The sequence below is a fragment of the Pristiophorus japonicus genome, chromosome 11 (assembly GCF_044704955.1).
Source record: "Pristiophorus japonicus isolate sPriJap1 chromosome 11, sPriJap1.hap1, whole genome shotgun sequence".
Taxonomy (NCBI): domain Eukaryota; kingdom Metazoa; phylum Chordata; class Chondrichthyes; family Pristiophoridae; genus Pristiophorus; species Pristiophorus japonicus.
Window position 1 is genome coordinate 89,449,515 of NC_091987.1, and position 14,581 is coordinate 89,464,095.

At 46.9% G+C, this 14,581-nt stretch overlaps 1 protein-coding gene across 2 annotated transcripts in view; it reads left to right on the top strand.

Moving 5' to 3' along the window:
* The first annotated feature begins 3,509 nt into the window (after window positions 1–3,509).
* nit2 (nitrilase family, member 2) overlaps window positions 3,510–14,581 on the top strand; it is a 34,957-nt gene continuing 23,885 nt past the window's right edge. The window contains exons 1-2 of one of the 2 annotated variants that reach the window (XM_070892998.1): window positions 3,510–3,695; window positions 11,596–11,714. In XM_070892998.1, the coding sequence (XP_070749099.1) occupies window positions 3,665–3,695; window positions 11,596–11,714 (150 nt within the window). In that variant the 5' untranslated portion in view covers window positions 3,510–3,664. The remainder of the gene's footprint in view (window positions 3,696–11,595; window positions 11,715–14,581) is intronic. The other variant, XM_070892997.1, reaches the window with a different exon arrangement.

A 14,581-nucleotide genomic window follows, 5' to 3' on the forward strand; every position in this document is an offset into this window, starting at 1 on the left:
CCGGGGGGGCTCCCCCCCCCCCTCCCCCTCTCTCTCCTCCCCCCCCCTCCCCCTCTCTCTCCTCCCCCCCCCTCCCCCTCTCTCTCCTCCCCCCCCTCCCCCTCTCTCTCCTCCCCCCCCTCCCCCTCTCTCTCCTCCCCCCTCTCCCCTCTCTCTCCTCCCCCCCCTCCCCCTCTCTCTCCTCCCCCCCCTCCCCCTCTCTCTCCTCCCCCCCCCCCTCTCCTCCCCCCCTCCCCCTCTCTCTCCTCCCCCCCCCTCTCTCTCCTCCCCCCCCCTCTCTCTCCTCCCCCCCCTCTCTCTCCTCCCCCCCCCCCTCTCTCTCCTCCCCCCCCCCTCTCTCTCCTCCCCCCCCCCTCTCTCTCTCCCCCCCCCCCCCTCTCTCTCCTCCCCCCCCCCCCTCTCTCTCCTCCCCCCCCCCCTCTCTCTCTCCCCCCCCCCCCCTCTCTCTCTCCCCCCCCCCCCCTCTCTCTCCTCCCCCCCCCCCCCTCTCTCTCCTCCCCCCCCCCCTCTCTCTCCTCCCCCCCCTCCCCCTCTCTCTCCTCCCCCCCCTCCCCCTCCTCCTCCTCCCTCCTCCCCCCCTCCCCCTCTCTCTCCTCCCCCCCCTCCCCCTCTCTCTCCTCCCCCCCCTCCCCCTCTCTCTCCTCCCCCCCTCCCCCTCTCTCTCCTCCCCCCCTCCCCCTCTCTCTCCTCCCCCCCCTCCCCCTCTCTCTCCTCCCCCCCCTCCCCCTCTCTCTCCTCCCCCCCTCCCCCTCTCTCTCCTCCCCCCCCTCCCCCTCTCTCTCCTCCCCCCCCTCCCCTCTCTCTCCTCCCCCCCCTCCCCCTCTCTCTCCTCCCCCCCCTCCCCCTCTCTCTCCTCCCCCCCCTCCCCCTCTCTCTCCTCCCCCCCCTCCCCCTCTCTCTCCTCCCCCCCTCCCCCTCTCTCTCCTCCCCCCTCTCTCTCCTCCCCCCCTCCCCCTCTCTCTCCTCCCCCCCCTCCCCCTCTCTCTCCTCCTCCCCCTCTCTCTCCTCCCCCTCTCTCTCCCCCTCCTCCCCCTTGAAGCAAGTTCCAATTTTAACCACTCTTTGGCTGAAGAAGTTTTTTCTGAATTCCCTATTTGATTTATTAATGACTATCTTATATTTATGGTCTCTATTTCTGGTCTCATCTGCATGTGGAAACATCTTCTACCCTATCATAATCTTGAAGACCTCTAAGTCTTCTTTTTTCTAGAGAAAAGAGCCCCAGACTGTCCAGTCTGCAAGTTTATTAATGTCGTCTTTATTTTTTCGCAGTCCTTTTCTATATTAACTACACTCCCAATTTGGTGTCACCCACAAATTTTGAAATTGTTCTTCCAATTCCTCAGTGCAAATCGTTTATGTAAATGGTGAATAACCCATGGTCCTAGCACCGATCCTTTTCGACCACCACTTTCCACCTATTGCCAATCTGAGTAACTACCTTTAACCTGTACTCTCCGTTTTCTGTTTTGTAGCCAGTTTGATATCTATTCTGCTACTTGTCCTGACTCCACATCTTCTTTCCTGACCTTAGTCATGAGTCTACTTCGTCAAGCGGTACCCTTATCAAAGTCCTTTTGGAAATCCAAATATATTACATCTATCCCGTATCTACCCCTTCTGTTACTTCCTCAAAGAATTCAGTAAAGTTGGCCAAGCATGACTTTCTTTCTCTTTTGGAATCTGTGCCGACTACTCTATTATTTTTTCAGTTTCTAAATGATTTTCTATTAAATCTTTGAGTAAAGATTCCATTATCTTTCCTACCACCGGCTTTACGCTAATTGGTCTATAGTTCCTATGGACTTGTTCTATCGCCCTTTTTAAGTATAGGAATAACATTAGATGTCCACCAGTCTTCTGGCACTATTACCTTTTCTAATGAATTTATATATTATGTAATAGTGACTCTGCTAGCTCTTCCCTAACTTTTTCATATGCATGGATGCAATCCATGGGGTTTTATCCTCTCAATTTAATTAGTTTTTCAATTATCTCCCCCCCCCCCTTTCTATCTTCAATGTCTTTATATATATTTTTGATCTATGATTCTGTGATATCTGTCATGTATCCTACATGGCTACTGTTGGTACTATCACAAGGTGTGCCACCAGAGGGCACAGCAGTGGGAGACTTGTAGTTTACCTGTACAGGTGTGCCTGGCCTAGTATAACAGGCAGGCCACCAGGTGTGAACCTCACTCTGGAGTTAACAAATAAAAGACGATGGTTACTACAGTTCAAGTACAACACATTGCCTCGTGGAGTCATTATTAGAGCATCTAAGGACACAACAATATCAAAATAGGCTGCTTTGTTAAATAAAAACATACTGGACCATTTTAAGCCAAGTTTTACTTCACAGTTGGATTTTTTAATCTAAAATAGGAAAGTGGCATTTGGCTTTATCCATATTCAATAGACCAAACAGATCATCACTTCCCCAAAAGCTCCATTAATTTTTCCATTCGCACAGCCACCCTACCCACCCCTTAACACAGGCAATAGTCCTTCAGTTCAGAGGCATTCTGTCATCTAACCCTTCAGTTCATGAAGGCACTCATTACATCCCAAATTCACACACATTCTCTTTTTCTAATCCTCCACCTCAAAGCCATCAAAATCATGGCTCAGTCAGAATGTCATGGGTTCATAGACCCACCCTTGAGACATAAGCACAAAAATCGAAACTGTTTGAGCTGCCGTCTTTTGGATGAGAGTTTAAACCGAGACCCTGACTATTCTCTAAGGTGGATGTAAAAGATCCCATGACATTATTTTGAAGAGAAGGGGAGTTATCCCCGGTGTTCTCAATTGACATCACTAAAACAGATTATCTAGTCATTATCACATTGCTGTTTGTGGGAGCTTGCTGTGCGCAAATTGGCTGCAGCGCTTCCTACATTACAACAGTGACTACACTTCAAAAAGTACTTTATTGGCTGTAAAGCGATTTGGGACGTCATAAGGTCGTGAATATAAATACAAGTATTTCTTTTTTCACTTTACCCTCTCGAAACCAACCACGCTTCTCTAATCCTCCCTCCAGTTCATAGAGGCACTCTCACAATCACCGAAGAGTTCACTGAGGCATTCTTCTTTTCCTTCCCTTTCCAGAATAATGCTTCCCTCCTTGTTTTTTTCCCCATCCAGTTTTAAATCGAAGAGTCGGCTCGCCGAATTGTCTTTACATTTGAACCAGCTCAGATTAAATTTAAATTTTAGTTTTACCCACGATTTGGCTTCAACCAAAACACAGTTGCGATCAAAGGAAAAGCAGCTGACATCTCCATTTGTATATTCCCGGCAGTTGATAAGTTTTGCTTTTGAATTGTGCCTTTGTTAAAGAAAATATCTAAAATTATTCATTAAGGCATAACGATTGCATTGTATTGCTGAGAGAAAATCATATAACCATACTATGAATAATTATACTCTGTAGTAGGAAATGAATTCTGCTACTGTTTCGAGATACAAGTCAGAACTGGCCGGATGAGTTTTTGAGTCTACCGTTTGCTCGCAATGGCTACTGTAGTCCATTTCAACACAGTGCAGGACTACATCTCCCGAGCAGCGCCTCGCTGCTTGCCGGAAAGTGCCGAGACCCAGGCAGTGGAGTGGAGAGGCAGCAGTTTCCTGGGTTGTACACTGTCAAGGGCTTGTCGATGGCGGACAACATGTCAGGAGCGATAACAAGTAAGTTATTAGAGAACGGTCAATACAATTGCTTTTCTTTGCTTTTGGCCATCATCAAAAGTTGAAAGTCATTCTGTACAGAATGTTTTTTGTTGCTTGCTGCTGTCCGATGGATAGTCCACAGCTCAATCGGAAACACCGGATTTCAAATCTCACTTGGTTTAAAAGACTGTGCAAATATATTTACGAAGTCTTCTGATTTCGAGTGATTTGAAGTATTTTATCTTACAGGTTTAGCTTAATTGTAATTCGAATGCACATCGTTTCTTGTCCTTTAGGAGTTAGCTTACCGCCGTGTTGCAGAGCAATTGCGTATCATTTATTTCCAGTGACAGTCACTATTTATTTTGTGCGGAAAAAAGTAACATCTTCCGCGCGTGTTTCTGTTTAAAGAAAACTGTTCCTGTCCGTGGGTTTACAATCCATGCCCCCATCCCAAAAAGACAAGTTTTTACTTTATCTAAAAGTTTAAAAAGTGAACCGCCTGATAGCTCTCTCTCAGGAAGACTACGCTTAAAACCGTTTTTGGCATGGAAGAATTTGTTTAAGTAAAACTATGAACATGAGTGTCACTTTGTTGAGACAGAGAACATGAGTCCCTTTCACACCGTTCAGTGTACTTGCATAGTTGACTCCACTGTTGCCTTTGGTGCTGATTGCAGCACCATGCTTCATTATTTAGCTAACAAACTGCGGTAGATAGGTTCCCAAGCCCTCACCAGCTATGGTTGCCTGAAACCCCTCTTCCCTTCCTCCCCCACCTCTACCTCCAACAAGTGCGAGGAGCTCCTGGATTGCTTTGTCACTGTAATGTATGCACCTGTTGTTTTAGTTTTGAGCATACTCCCAGGTGCACACATTAGTCACTAAGATCGGGACCATCCATTCAGCTACTTCTGCTCTTGTATCTACTCTGTACAGCCACCAGAGGGCTCATCCCCTGGAGTCCCAAGGGAACCCATAATCCTTTGGGAGCACAGGTATTTAAGGAGGCTTCACAGGTTGGAAAGGCAGTCTGGAGACCTGCAATAAAAGACTACGGTCACACTTTACTTTGAGCTCACAGTATTCAGTCTGACTCTTTCTCCATACACAACAACTGGTGACGAGATACAGACAGCGAACCCAAAGATGCAGAGAACAGTGGGCATCCTGGAGAAATTTTCAGTGCGAGATGATTGAAAAACTTTTGTGGAGTGACTCGATCAATACTTCGTGGCCAACGAGCTAGATGGGGAAAAGAGCGCTGTCAAACGAAGGACGATCCTCCTCACCGTCTGTGGGGCACCAACGTATGGCCTCATGAAGAATCTGCTCATTCCAGCGAAACCCATGGAGAAATTATACGATGATTTGTGCACACTGGTCTGAGAGCATTTGAACCCGAAGGAAAGCATTCTGATGGCGATGTACCAGTTCTACACCTACAAAAGGTCTGAAGGCCAGGAAGTGGCGAGTTATGTCGCTGAGCTAAGACGCCTTGCAGGACATTGCGAATTTGAAGGGCATTTGGAGCACATGCTCAGAGACTTTTTTCGTACTTGGCATTGGCCACGAAACCATACTTTGCAAACTTTTGACTGTAGAGACCCCAACCTTGGGTAAGGCCATAGCGATAGCCCAGGCGTTCATTGCCACCAGTGACAACACTAAGCAAATCTCTCAGCAAACAAGTGCTGCTACAAGTGTGAACAAAGTGATGTTGTTTTCGAATCATAACGTACAGGGCAGGTCACACATACCTGCAGCTGCACGTCCACAGATGACTAAGTCCACCATCAAGGGTGATGAATGCAAGGCCATTAACACCTTGTTGGCGCTGCGGGGGTGATCATCATTTCCATTCATGCCGATTCAAAGAGTACGTTTGCAAGGGCTGTGGAACAATGGGACACCTCCAACGAGTGTGCAGGCGAGCTGCAAAGCTGTTAAACCTGCAAACCACCATGTTTCAGAGGAGAACAGATCCACGAACCAGAGCCTCAGATAGAGGAGGCAGAGGTACATATGGTGCACATATTCACCAGGAATTGTCCCCCGATAATGCTGAATGTTGAACTAAATGGACTCGCAGTGTCAATGGAGATGGACACGGGTGCGAGCCAGTCCATCATGGGCAAAAAGACTTTCGAAAGGTTGTGGTGCAACAAGGCCTCAAGGCCAGTCTTAACTCCAGTTCGCACGAAACTAAGAACTTACACGAAAGAACTGATTCTTGTAATCGGCAGTGCTACCGTAAAGGTCTCCTACGATGGAGCGGTGCACAAGCTACCACTCTGGGTGGTACCGGGCGATGGTCCCACGCTGCTCGGCAGGAGCTGGCTGGGAAAGATATGCTGGAACTGGGACGACGTCCGAGCACTATCGCCCGCTGACGACACTTCGTGTGCCCAGGTCTTAAACAAATTTCCTTCGCTGTTCGAACCAGGCATCGGGAAATTTCAAGGAGCAAAAGTGCAGATCCACCTAATTCCGACCCATCCATCACAAGGCAAGAGCAGTACCGTACATGATGAGAGAAAGGGTAGAGATCGAGCTAGACCGGCTGCAAAGAGAGGGCATCATTTCACCGATTGAGTTCAGCGAGTGGGCCAGTCCTATTGTCCCAGTCCTCAAGGAAGACGGCACCGTCAGAATTTGTGGCGATTACGAAGTAACTATCAATCGTTTCTCCCTGCAGGACCAATACCCACTACCAAAGGTCGACGATCTCTTTGCAACGCTGGCGGTAGGAAAGACGTTCATGAAGCTGGCTTCAGCCTACATGACGCAGGAACTGGAGGAATCATCAAAGGCCCTTACCTGCATCAACACGCACAAAGGTAATTTTGTTTATAACAGATGCCGGTTTGGAATCCGATCAGCGGCGGCGATATTCCAGAGAAACATGGAAAGTTTACTGAAGTTGGTCCCGCACACCGTGGTCTTCCAGGACGACATCTTGGTCACAGGTCGGAACACAGTCGAGCACCTGCAGAACCTGGAGGAGGTTTTTAGTTGACTCAACCACTTGGGGCTCAGGTTAAACTGCTCGAAGTGCGTTTTCCTGGCGTCTGAAGTGGAGTTCTTGGGAAGGAGGATTGCGGCGGACGGCATCAGGCCCACCAACGCGAAGACGGAGGCAATCGAGAATGCATGTGATGTGTCGTCATATGGTGTTGGGTGTGTATTGCAACAAGCTAATGATTTCGGGAAACTGCAACTGGTTGCTTATGCATCCAGGAGTCTGTCTAAGGCTGAAAGAGCCTACAGCATGATTGAAAAAGAAGCGTTAGCATGTGTCTCTGTGGTTAAAAAAAATGCATCAATTCCTGTCGGGCTAAAATTCGAATTGGAAACTGACCATAAGCCACTTATATCCCTGTTTTCCGAGAGTAAAGGGATAACTACCAATGGATGGCCCGCATTCAGAGATGGGCGCTCACGTTGTCCGCATACAACTATGCCACCCGCCACAGGCCAGGCACAGAAAACTGCGCTGATGCTCTCAGTAGACTGCCATTGCCCACCACGGGGGTGAAAATGGAGCAGCCCGCAGATCTAGCCATGGTTATGGAAGCATTTGAGAGTGACCAATCACCCGTCCGGCAGATCAAAACCTGGACAAGCCAGGACCCCTTATTATCTCTAGTCAAAAGCTATGTGCTTGGTGGGAGCTGGTCCAGTGTCCCAGTGGAAACGCAGGAAGAGATAAAGCCGTTCCAGCGGCGCAAAGATGAAATGCCTATCCAGGCAAACTGCCTTCTGTGGGGCAGTCGAGTAGTGGTCCCCAAGAAGGGCAGAGACACCTTTATCAATGACCTCCACAGTACCCACCCAAGCATCGTAATGATGAAAGCGATAGCCAGATCCCACGTGTGATGGCCTGGTGTCGATGCGGACTTAGAGTCCTGAGTTCACAGATGTAATACATGCTCGCAATTAAGCAATGTTCCCAGGGAGGCGCCACTAAGTTTATGGTCTTGGCGCTCCAAACCGTGGTCTAGGGTACACGTCGACTATGCAGGCCCGTTCTTGGGTAAAATGTTCCTTGTGGTTGTAGACGCATACTCCAAATGGATTGAATGTGATATAATGTCAGCTAGCATTACTGAAAGCCTGCGGGCCATGTTTGCCACACACGGCTTACCCGATATCCTGGTGAGCGACAACGGGTCATGTTTTACTAGTGTTGAGTTCAAAGAATTCATGACCCGTAACGGGATCAAACATGTCACATCTGCCCTGTTTAAACCAGCGTCCAATGGTCAAGCAGAGAGAGCAGTGCAAACCATTAAGCAAGGCTTGAAGAGGGTAAGTGAAGGCTCACTGCAGACTCGCCTATCCCGAGTCCTGCTTAGCTACCGCACGAGACCCCACTCACTGGGATCTCACCTGCTGAACTGCTCATGAAAAGAGCACTTAAGACAAGGCTCTCGTTAGTTTACCCTGATCTACATGAACAGGTAGAGAGCAGGCGGCTTCAACAAAGTGCATACCATGATAGCGCAAATGTGTCACACGAGATTGAAATCAATGATCCTGTATTTGTACTAAATTATGGATAAGGTCCCAAGTGGCTTCCCGGCACTGTCGTGGCCAAAGAGGGGAGCAGGGTGTTTCGGGTCAAACTTTCAAATGGACTCATTCACCGGAAACACTTGAACCAAATCAAACTCAGATTCACGGACTATCCTGTGCAACCCACCTTGGACCCTATCTTTTTTGATCCCCCAACATACACACCAGTGGCAACCGGCACCACGGATGACCACGAAGCAGAACCCATCATGCCCAGCAGGGCCCAACACACCAGGCAGCCCAGCAAGGCCAGCCGCACAGCAGCCCAGCGAGGGCCCAACAAATGATTCAACAACACCAGCTTTCACACCGAGATGATCAACCAGGGCAAGAAGGGCCCCAGATCGACACACATTTTAAATAGTTACACTATTGACTTTTTGGGGGGTGGAGTGTTGTTATATATGTGAACTTGTATTTACTCTGTACAGCCACCAGAGGGCTCATCCCCTGGAGTCCCAAGGGATCCCATAATCCCTTGGGAGCACAGGTATTGAAGGAGGCTTCACAGGTTGGAGAGGTAATCTGGAGACCTGCAATAAAAGACTATGGTCACACTTTACTTTGAGCTCACAGTGTTCAGTCTGACTCTTTCTTCATGGGCAACATGCTCCACCACCAAGCCAAAGTTCCCCGGCCCTAACCCTGAACCTTGAACCTGTTTTTCTCCTACCTCCCCTCATGCCCTCTCCGAGCCTAACTTGTCCATGAGACATCCTGCTCTCTCAACTCCATATCCCCATAACTGTTGACCACCCAACTTCCTTTCCTGGCTGCCATTCTAGCTGACTTTCCTCAGGTACTGTCCCCCTCCCATTCAAAACTGCCAGCATCACCCCCTTCCTAAAAAAAAACCTCACTCTCTATCCCACTATCCTTGCAAACTACTGCTGCATCTCCCACCTCCCTTCTTGAACGTATTGTCACCTTTCAAATTAATTCCCATATTTCCTGCAACTCCATGTTTGCATCTCCAATCAAGTTTCTATCCCTGACACAACACTGATACAGCCCGAATCAAAGTCACGAATGACATCCTCTGTGACCATGCTGCACAATCCCTCCTCATCCTTCTCGACCTCTCTGCAGGCTTTTACACAGTCGACCACATTATCCTTCTCCAATCCCTCTCCTTGCTTGTCCAGCTGCGTGGGACTACTCTTGTATGGTTCCTCTTATACCTGCCCAATTGTAGCCAGAGCATGTCCAGCAATGGCTTCTCATCCCACCTCTGCACTGTTACCTCTGGAATCTACCAAGGATCTATCCTGGGCACCCCTTCTGTTCCTCATCTACATGCTGCCCCTCAGCGACATCATCCAAAAACATGGAGTCAGGTTACACATGTATACTGAGGACATCCAGCTTTACCTCTCCACTACCTCTTTTTCGACCCCTGCACTGCTGCTGTGTTGTCAGCCTGCTGGCCGACATCCAGTCCTGGTTGATCTGCAATTTCCTCCATTTAATTATTGGGTAGACTGAAGCCATTGTCTTTGGCTACAAACTCATACCTTTGCCTCCAATTCCATCTATTTCACCCATCACTGTCTCAGATTGAAGCCGACTGTTCTCAACTTCGATGTCTATTTGATCCCGAGCTTAAGCTTCCCCAACCAAATACTGTCCAACACAAAGACTGCCTCCTTCCACCTCCGTAATATCCCCCATCTCCACCCCTACTTTAGCCCATCTGCTGTTTAAACCCTCATCTCCTCCAGCCCTACAACTCACCAAGAACTCTCTGTTCCTCCAAATCTAGCCTCTTGTGCGTCCCTGACTTCCTTCGCCCCACCATTGACTACCGTGCCTACAGCTGTCTAAGCTCTGGAATTCCCTCCCTAAGCCTCTACTTCTGCACCTCTCCTTCTGTAAGACCCCCCTTCAAACCTACCTCCTTTGACCAAATTTTCAATCTCCACTCCTGATATCTCCTTCAGTTCAGAATCAATTTTTGTCTGATTACGGATCTTGGGACATTTTCCAATTTGAAGGGGCTTTATAAATACAAATTATTGTTATTTTCACACAACTTTGAGTGACTCCCAGTAATATGTGTTACTTTTTTCCTGTTATTTTAGTTTTGGATTTCAAGCTAATTAATAGAACAAATCAGGAGCATTATCAGACAAAAAATAATTGACACCGAGCCAAAGAAGGAGACAGGTGACCAAAGGTTTTGTCCAAGAGGTGGGTTTTAAGGAGGAGGCAGAGAGGTTTAGGGAGGGAATTCCAAAGCTTAGAGCTAGACAGCTGAAGGCATGGCAGCCATGATCTTGTTGAATGGCGGAGCAGGCTCGAGGGGCTAGATGGCCTACTCTTGTTCCTAATTCTTATGTTTTTAATGGTGGGGTGAAGGAAGTAGGGGAAGCGCAAGAGGCCACTATTGGGGAAATGCAGAGTTCTTGAAGGGTTGTAGGGCTGGAGGAGGTTACAGAGATAGGGAGCTGGGAAACCATGGATGAAAATGTTTAATTTAACACAAGGCTGAGAATTTTTAATTTAAGGCATTGGTGGATGGGAGGCCAATGTAGATTAGCGAGCACAAGGGTGACAGGTGAATGAGACTTGTCGCAAGTTATGATACCAGCCTGGATAGCAATTAACCTTCGAATGACTTTATTTAACATCTGATAAACTTTATAGCTTTAAAGAAATGCACACCCACACTTCAGCAGCTGAGTTATATATGTTGTTTATATGATTTAACATTACTGTTGATATGAAACTGTGTGAGCAGCTCTGGTAAATTTGCAAATTTTAAAAAATGTATATCTAACATGCACAGATGTTGCACTTTGTTAAATATCTAGACAATCTTAAAATGTTAGATACTTCTGAAGTGCTGCGTATAAATAAAAAAGCATATTCTAATCTCCACAATTCCCTGATCAAACTCTAATTGAATTGAGCCTGTGTTTACTTAACTTCATGGCCTTAAAGAAAGATAGTCCCACATTAGTAGAATAATAAGTGCACAGTGGACTGTATAGCACTCTTGTCTTTATGAAACAGTTTATCAAATGTAAGTCAGTTCTGACAAAGGGTCATCGACCTGAAACGATAACTCTGTTTCTTTCTCCACCGATGTTGCCTGACCTGCTGAGTATTTCCAGCATTTTCTGTTTTTATTTCAGATTCCAGCACCTGCAGTATTTTACTTTTGTATCAAAAGTAAGGCCCATTTCTCAGATTGAAAAGGTCTGCAAGCAGGCCCTGCTGCGAGTGGGCCTAACTGGTGGTAATTCTTCATTTTGAAGATCTGGTGATAGCTCAATACAGGTTTGGTATTGACAGTTATTTATTAACAACTGTTTGTTATCCCACTTTTTATTCCTAGAATTCCGTTTGGCACTTATTCAGCTCAAGGTCTCGCCCTTGAAAGCCAGCAACCACAGCAAAGTCCGAACACTAGTGAAGGAAGCAACAGTGAAGGGGGCAAAGATTGTAGCGCTCCCTGTAAGTAAAACAATCAGTAACAAAAATAAAGCAAAGGTTTTCATCCTGCTTGTTGCATAATTTAGCTCTTCCCAGCAGTGCACTACTGAGGGAGCATGGATTTAGATTGTTGCGGAGTCGTTTTGAAACATAGAAACATAAAAAAATAGGTGCAGGAGTGGGCCATTCGGCCCTTCGAGCCTGCACCACCATTCAATAAGATCATGGCTGATCATTCATCTCAGTACCCCTTTCCTGCTTTTTCTCCATACCCCTTGATCCCTTTAGCCACAAGGGCCATATCTAACTCCCTCTCGAATATATCTAACGAACTGGCATCAACAACTCTCTGTGGTAGGGAATTCCACAGGTTAACAACCATGAGTGAAGAAGTTTCTCCTCATCTCAGTCCTAAAAGGCTTACCCCTTATCCTTAGACTGTGTCCCCTGGTTCTGGACTTCTCCAACATCGGGAACATTCTTCCAGCATCTAACCTGTCCAGTCCCGTCAGAATTTTATATGTTTCTATGAGATCCCCTCTCATCCTTCTAAACTCCAGTGAATACAGGCTCAGTCGATCCAGTCTCTCCTCATGTCAGTCCTGCCATCCCAGGAATCAGTCTGGTGAACCTTCGCTGCACTCCCTCAATAGCAAGAACGTCCTTCCTCAGATTAGGAGACCAAAACTGAACACAATATTCCAGGTGAGGCCTCACCAAGGCCCTGTACAACTGCAGTAAGATCTCTCTGCTCCTATACTTAAATCCCCTAGCTATGAAGGCCAATATACCATTTGCCGCCTTCACAACCTACTGTACATGCATGCCAACTTTCAATGACTGATGTACCATGACACCCAGGTCTCGTTGCACCTCCCCTTTTCCTAATCTGTCACCATTCAGATAATAATCTACCTTCCTGTTTTTGCCCCCAAAGTGGATAACCTCACAGTTATCCACATTATACTGCATCTGCCATGCATTTGCCCACTCACCTAACCTGTACAAGTCACCCTGCATCCTCTTAGCGTCCTCTTAACAGCTCACAGCGCCACCCAGCTTAGTGTCATCCGCAAACCTGAAGATATTACACTCAATTCCTTCATCTAAATATTAATGTATATTGTAAATAGCTGGGGTCCCAGCACTGAACCCTGCGGCACCCCACTGGTCACTGCCTGCCATTCTGAAAAGGACCCGTTTATCCCGACTCTCTGCTTCCTGTCTGCCAACCAGTTCTCTATCCACGTCAGTACATTACCCCCAATACCATGTGCTTTAATTTTGCACACTAATTTCTTGTGTGGGACCTTGTCAAAAGCCTTTTGAAAGTCCAAATACACCACATCCACTGGTTCTCCCTTGTCCACTCTACTAGTTACATCCTCAAAAAATTCTAGAAGTTTTGTCAAGCATGATTTCCCTTTCATAAATCCATGCTGACTTAGACCGATCCTGTCACCGCTTTCCAAATGCGCTGCTATTTCATCTTTAATAATTGATTCCAACATTTTCCCCACTACTGATGTCAGGCTAACCAGTCTACAATTACCCGTTTTCTCTCTCCCTCCTTTTTTAAAAAGTGGTGTTACATTAGCTACCCTCCAGTCCATAGGAACTGATCCAGAGTCCATAGATCACCAATGCATCCACTATTTCTAGGGCCACTTCCTTAAGTACTCTGGGATGCAGACCATCAGGCCCCGGGGACTTATCGGCCTTCAATTCCATCAATTCCCCATATACAATTTCACGCCTAATAAGGATTTCCTTCAGTTCCTCCTTTTCACATAGACCCTTGGTACCCTCGTATATCTGGAAGGTTATTTGTGTCTTCCTTCGTGATTTGTTCAACTGGTCCGCCATTTCTTTGTTCCCCATTATAAATTCACCTGAATCTGACTGCAAGGGACCTACGTTTGTCTTCACTAATCTTTTTCTCTTCACAGATCTATAGAAGCTTTTGCAGTCAGTTTTTATGTTCCCAGCAAGCTTCCTCTCATACTCTATTTTCCCCCTCCTAATTAGACCCTTTGTCCTCCTCTGCTGAATTCTAAATTTCTCCCAGTCCTCCGGTTTGCTGCTTTTTCTGGCCAATTTATATGCCTCTTCCTTGGATTTAACACTATCCTTAATTTCCCTTGTTAGCCACGGTTGAGCCACTTTCCCCGTTTTATTTTTACTGCAGACAGGGATGTACAATTGTTGAAGTTCATCCATGTGATCTTTAAATGTTTGCCATTGCCTATCCACCGTCAACCCTTTAAGTATCATTCGCCAGTCTATTCTAGCCAATTCACGTCTCATACCATCGAAGTTACCTTTCCTTAAGTTCAGGACCCTAGTCTCTGAATTAACTGTGTCACTCTCCATCTTAATAAAGAATTCTATCATATTATGGTCACTCTTCCGCAAGGGGCCTCGCACAAGATTGCTAATTAGTCCTTTCTCATTACACATCACCCAGTCTACGATGGCCAGCCCTTTAGTTGGTTCCTCGACATATTGGTCTAGAAAACCATCCCCTAATACACTCCAGGAAATCCTCATCCATCGCATTGCTACCAGTTTGGTTAGCCCAATCTATATGTAGATTAAAGTCACCCATGATAACTGCTGTACCTTTATTGCACGCATCCCTAATTTCTTGTTTGATGCTGTCCCCAACCTCTACTACTGTTTGGTGGTCTGTACACAACTCCCACTAGCGTTTTCTGCCCTTTGGTATTCCGCAGCTCCACCCATACCGATTCCTCATCATCCAAGCTAATGTCCTTCCTTACTATTGCGTTAATTTCCTCTTTAACTAGCAACACCACCCCACCTCCTTTTCCTTTCTGTCTATCCTTCCTGAAATAGAGGTTGGGGGTATTTCTTGTATTGTCGTG